The sequence below is a fragment of the Amphiura filiformis genome, chromosome 16 (assembly GCF_039555335.1).
Source record: "Amphiura filiformis chromosome 16, Afil_fr2py, whole genome shotgun sequence".
Lineage (NCBI taxonomy): Eukaryota > Metazoa > Echinodermata > Ophiuroidea > Amphilepidida > Amphiuridae > Amphiura > Amphiura filiformis.
This window is the reverse complement of record NC_092643.1, coordinates 708,570-714,569: the sequence shown is the minus strand read 5'-3', so window position 1 is coordinate 714,569 and position 6,000 is coordinate 708,570. Positions and strand designations below refer to the sequence as shown.

The 6,000-nt window shown below is 35.3% G+C and overlaps 1 protein-coding gene across 1 annotated transcript in view; it reads right to left on the bottom strand.

The window, feature by feature from the left end:
* Positions 1–605: 605 nt before the first annotated feature.
* Positions 606–6,000, bottom strand: part of LOC140135406 (FH1/FH2 domain-containing protein 3-like) — a 109,790-nt gene continuing 104,395 nt past the window's right edge. The window contains exon 11 of the mRNA XM_072156897.1: positions 606–2,279. Coding sequence (XP_072012998.1) covers positions 2,191–2,279 — 89 coding nt within the window. The 3' untranslated portion in view covers positions 606–2,190. The remainder of the gene's footprint in view (positions 2,280–6,000) is intronic.

Below are 6,000 nucleotides of genomic sequence, written 5' to 3'. Positions count from 1 at the left end.
TAAAATGTAGATAATGTGCGAGGCCTAGCCAAACCCATTGACATTGCTTCAGGCAATTGAAATCTAATGTGTGATCTGAGTTTACTTTAGAGGTGTGAAATTTACTGAGTTAAACTAAGCTACGTGTACAAGTTTCTATTCCATAACATTCCAGGGTTGGCGCGATTTAAATCAAATGATTTTTTTTTTTAATCACCGATTTAAATCAACTTTTTCAGTTTTTACCATTTTTGATAAATTTAAGTTAATTTCTATCTTCAATTGACTATTTTACTTCATTTGTAATGCTTCTACACCTTTTGGATACAATTAAATACCTCTATGATGTCATTTTATCTATTGCTAAAAAATCATTTTCAAGGTGCAGAATTCAGCAGGTTTTTTTCCCATGATTTAACCAAATATTTTCATTGAAATTTTCACATCAAAAATGTGTTTTGATTTTTTGTAAATACCTGATAGGATTGTGCATATGTCTAGCATTCCACTGGTCTCTTTTAACTTTATCATGGGGTATAGCAGTTCTTGGAATAAAAATAATCAAAAAAATTGATTGAAATCAAAAAAATCCGATTAAAAAAAATAAAAATTTAAAAATAAAAAAAAATCACCAACCCTGTAACATTCTGTTTCACAAGCAAGCAGCAGATGGTCTATTTATATGCAGTACACTCGTCAAGGACTAGATACAGCTCAAGTAGCACTGTGACGTCAAAAGAACATTCATTACTAAAAAACATTCCATCTAAGTTTTGGTATTTTTATCTTCATCCTTTCACCAACAATATAGCATTATGCAATTACTGACTCAAATTAAACCTAATTTGATTTGAGATCCGTATATTTGATTCCCTTGATGAGCTCTGGTGGTAAATAAAAAACAACTCCAATCATTATGCAATGAGAGAGTCATGTTTGCACACTGCGCATTACAAAATGGCTTTTGTAATTGTCATAATTTTTCTTACAATTTCAGTTTGTTTGTAACAATACACCGGATCTCTTCCAGCGAAGGTTATTTGCGAAGGCAGTTTATGCAGTATTTGGACTCAAGCATGTTTCCATATATGGGTAAATCATTTAAATATAATTAATCTTTTACTAAACTTGTCCAAGGCATTCCTATGACTGTTGGTATACTATAGGCTTTATGAAGGGTATGGGTTCATTGTGCATGGTGGGTTTTTTTTTCAAAAGCTTGTGGTCAAATCCTCACAAACATTCTCTGAAAGCTTGTTATTGAATGCAAAATTCAAAAACTAAAGAGTGTTTTCTAAACAACCTCCCCCATATCAAAAACATGGCATTAAGATTGACAGTCATTCAAACAATTATTGCCTCTTCTTACCACTAAAATCAAAAGGTCATTTTAGACATCTTTAAAAGCTAAACAAACTGTCTGAAAAGGATTCGAACAAATTTGGTATTTGGCGAATCAAAGATTAGTGTTATACTTGATATAAATAGCATTTTAAAAGGTTTTTTACTGTTGTGAGCTTGGCAAATTGTGTAGTTAAGTGGGGTTGGAAATAAATGGTATCATCATGCACTCACTTCTTGGTTTGCATAAAAATAGATTTGGTATATCTTCACAAAACAGAAAACCATATGATATTATATGGTATCGTTATAACCTAAAACATATCAACCCTTGGGGACACAAAATAACATTTAAATGGGTTGGGTCTCCACAATAGGTTAACTTTTTGAAAAATAGAAGTTATTATGCCATACGAAATGAGAGTATGTTGGCATAATGTTCATACCTTGGTGGTAGACACAGTGTGATAAATTGCTAACTGCTTACAAGTTCTAATACATTGTTTGCTTACATTATACTTGCATCTCAAAATTGACAATCTCTAGGACACAGTTCCTTAACCCCGACATGCTTCTACATGACCTTTGGATAGGTTGGGCACAAAAACTCATGTTCCACAACATGAGGTCAAAATCTGAGCTATGCTTGTTTAATGAGGGTCATTGACTACGCCATTGGGGTTGAGATCATTATGGCCCATAGTGGTATAAAATGTCCAACTGACTGTGTACTTATGTCACTCATATTCATTCGCATCTTGCCTTCAACCATGTTAGATTCTGTAGACTTGTTATGTTGGATGAACTGCTTGATTGATGCACTGCTTGCTTGTTTCTTGCTTCACTGATTGCTTGATTTGTGTCACCGCTTTAGATGTCCATACCTGATCCTGATTTTGGTGCTAGTCCTAAGGCCTTAGTTTCAGCTTCTGTCAATCCACTCTTCAGTGTCCGACGTACTGTAAAAAACAAAAACAAGACAAAAAATATTGAGCATTGGTGAAGACAATGTGATGGAAGAAAAGTGCAACCCCTGATGGAACTCACAATTTTAATTGCAATGTTGGTATATTTAATAACATCTAGTTGATCTTTCAGTAAAAAATATTGATTTTTAAGATATCTTCCTGTACATAATATAAACAACATATAGAGCATATGTTGTAGCAGTGATGTTTGAAATTGAACTACCACTGATCACATTTACAGATGAATTACCTCTGATCATGGTTACTGTTGAACTACCTCTGACCACAGTTACTGTTGAATTACCTCTGATCAGAGTTACTGCTGAACTACCTCTGATCACAATTACTGTTGAAGTACCTCTGATCAGAGTTACTGTTGAACTACCTCTGATCACAATTACTGTTGAACTACCTCTGATAAGAGTTAATGTTGAACTACCTCTTATCACATTCATTGTTGAACTACTCCTGATTACATGTACTGTTGAGCTTCCTGTGATCAGAGTTACTGTTGATCTTCCCCTGATCACAGTTACTGTTGAACTACCTCTGATCAGAGTTACTGTTGAACTACTTCTGATCACAGTTACTGTTGAACTGACTCTGATCAGAGTTACTGTTGAACTACCCCTGATCAGAGTTACTGTTGAACTACCTGTGATCAGAGTTACTGTTGAACTACCACTGATCAGTTACTGTTAAACTACCTCTGATCACAGTTAATGTTGAACTACCCCTGATCACAGTAACTGTAGAACTACCTGTGATCAAAGTTACTGTTGAATTACATCAAAAGTGCTACCATTCCCAACACTTAAACAAAGGCAACTCATCTGACATTGTCAAAACTTAAATAGAAAATAGCAAGTTTTCTGATGAACTTAATACATATTCTCACTTTTCTTCTTTTCATTACTGAACCCAACCACCCAACTAACAAGAAGCAACACGTCCGTCCAGCAAAAACAAATCAATTTGATACGTTCCTTATTATATCAGCTATATCAGACTGCTAATTTGACACTACCCAATGATGTCCAATATCACATTTGATGGCTTCAATTTCACACAATAGCCACGGTAATGAAATACCACCATATTTTAATTCACGCTGGCAATTTGGCTGAGAGCTACAATGAAATGCTTTTACATTCAGACACATGGACGGTTAAAATACAATTGAATTCATGGCTGCACTCCAGGCTAAAGTATATAGGAAACCCATGGTAAATTGATAGCCACAGTCACTGCAGACCACAGCTACAAACTTTGCAAGACCAGAAACTGGCTCAAATTGAGATAGATGCTTTCTGATTTTGAAAAAGTGTAAAATCACAAAATTCTTCAATTCTGCCAATCATTAATAAATATGTCAACTTTACCATGATGGCAATGAAAGTTTGTGACAGATCACTGATGTTCAATTTTTAATCTGGGATGGTCAATTTGCAATCCATTATCTTAATTAAACCCAATGCTGATTGGCTAATTACATGATATGACCATCTGAGCAACCAATCCAAATAGGGCATTTATAATCTCTAAAAGCAATTTTATCTCTGATTGGCTCAATAAATGATATTGCCCTCTTTGTAACCAATCAAAATAGTTCTTAGAGGCTTATATTTCAGCTGGTTGTTCACACGGGTTTAACATCACTAAAATACTGTTGCAGATGTTAACACTGACAAACATAATCCAATTTTAGTCTAGCTACAGCACAATTTCTGAGTTACAGCAAGCGATCTTCAAGTGCCCTATTTAGCAGGTAAACTGTTGCCATGGCACCGCTGCGAATATGATGAATGGCTTGAAAAAACCAAGGCTTTAAAGATGGGAATTAAGTAATTTCATAAGATTTCAAGGCTCAGATTTGCCTTTGTAACATATTATACAGGTCGGAAACAGGAAAAGTGATCCATCTACGATGATTGGGCTATTCCATTTAAACTCCGCCCTCCCCTGGGATATGGGATTCACTCTGGCATCAGACAGCCATTGGGGTGTTCCATGTAAAATCCACACTACCCCCATGGAAGATTTTGGAAATATCTTCCACAGTGGGAGTATGAATTTCAAATGGAATGAACACATTAGCAGCTCTATTTGAATTTCATACACCCTTAGAAAGATTCAACCTAAATCTTCCACTGAGGGAGGGTGTGTTACAAATGAAGCTGCTAATGTGTTCATTCCATTTGAAATTCATACTCCCCCTGTGGAAGATATTTCCAAAATCTTCCACAGGAGTAGTGTGGATTCTGAATGGAATAGCCAAATGGCAGTATGTGCCAGAGTGAATCCCATATGATCATCCCTGTCATAGGTTTGATTTATATCTCCAATCACATGATTCGATGGTGTATATATCACCAGAATATTGCCATGCTAGCAAGTCAACATATTATCTGTCTATCCAAATAAGTTGTCATTTCTTCAATTCATCATAACATTTCTTGCCTATTTAGCAGATCATATTGTGAAAACACCAACAAAAATCAAAATTAGGACATAGTTCCAGTGAGATGTACAGAAGTCAATGTTGCTGCATACACAAATAAAAAGAAAAGATCTTGAAGACACTCATTTTCAGGCCTGTAGCCAGTGGTGGAGGAAAGATATGCCCTCAATCAGGGACCGTGTATGACAGGGCTAGAAACGGCTTCCACTCATTGTACCATGCAAGTTACTGGTTTACAAATGATCCTCAGTTGAGCAAAAATACATAAAATGTCAATCTTTAGACCCTTTCAAGTAGACCACAGTTTTGATGTTTTCTGCATAGTCCTACATTTAAGGAATATAGCCTATATATTAGCAATTAGCATGCTAGAAAACCGGTCACTAAACAGGAAAGCCAAGTTTTTAGCAGTGAAAAGTAACTCTATAAATTAAAAAAAAAAGTTATTGCCTCAATAGTATAGGCAATGTGACTAATCACTCGCTTGTCCTTTTGTAACACAACGCATGAACAGTGTTAACTAGTAAAGGATTGCAAGTAATTAAACGAAAATAACCTTAATTAATAACATCTTACAATTTCACCAGACAGATTATCCAAACGTGATCTCTCTAAGAACTATTTTGATTGCTTACAAACAGGGCTATACTATGTATAGAGCCAATCAGAGATATGATAAGATGTCTCGTGATTGGAAGCTATAGTTGATGTCCTTTTACCAGACTAGTGGTAGATTCAATAGATTGTCTGTGCTGAGCTGCTAACATATGTGAAAGATATGATCTGTAAGCTTACCATCAGGTTTAAACTTATTATTAAGATATATAAGTGAGGTCATTACAGGATACAGTTAAAGCCATATTGTAACATTTCCATAAAAATTGATTAGTATTACTTTTCCATAAAATGTTAGCTGTTACTGTCACTTTTGAGCCGAACAACTGAGGTCAAGCAAAGAAGACTGGAATTTACTACCAGCGCCAATGTTTGTTATTTCGTCGGTCGTGCTATGGTACGATTCTTTGATGTGTGTGTATGACTGTCCTGCACGCCATGTACGTAATGAACATCGCATAGGGATTTGACTAACATTTCCCTCGTAATAATAAACCATCTTATTAAGAGGGTTTATTCAAAATCTCGGATTTTGACCAAACTACAGCAGGTAAAGTCTTCATTTTTGCAGGGTATCTTAGTTTACTGAAGTACATTACAATTGTGTAAAAAATATAGAGGGCCTCCTCCATCAGC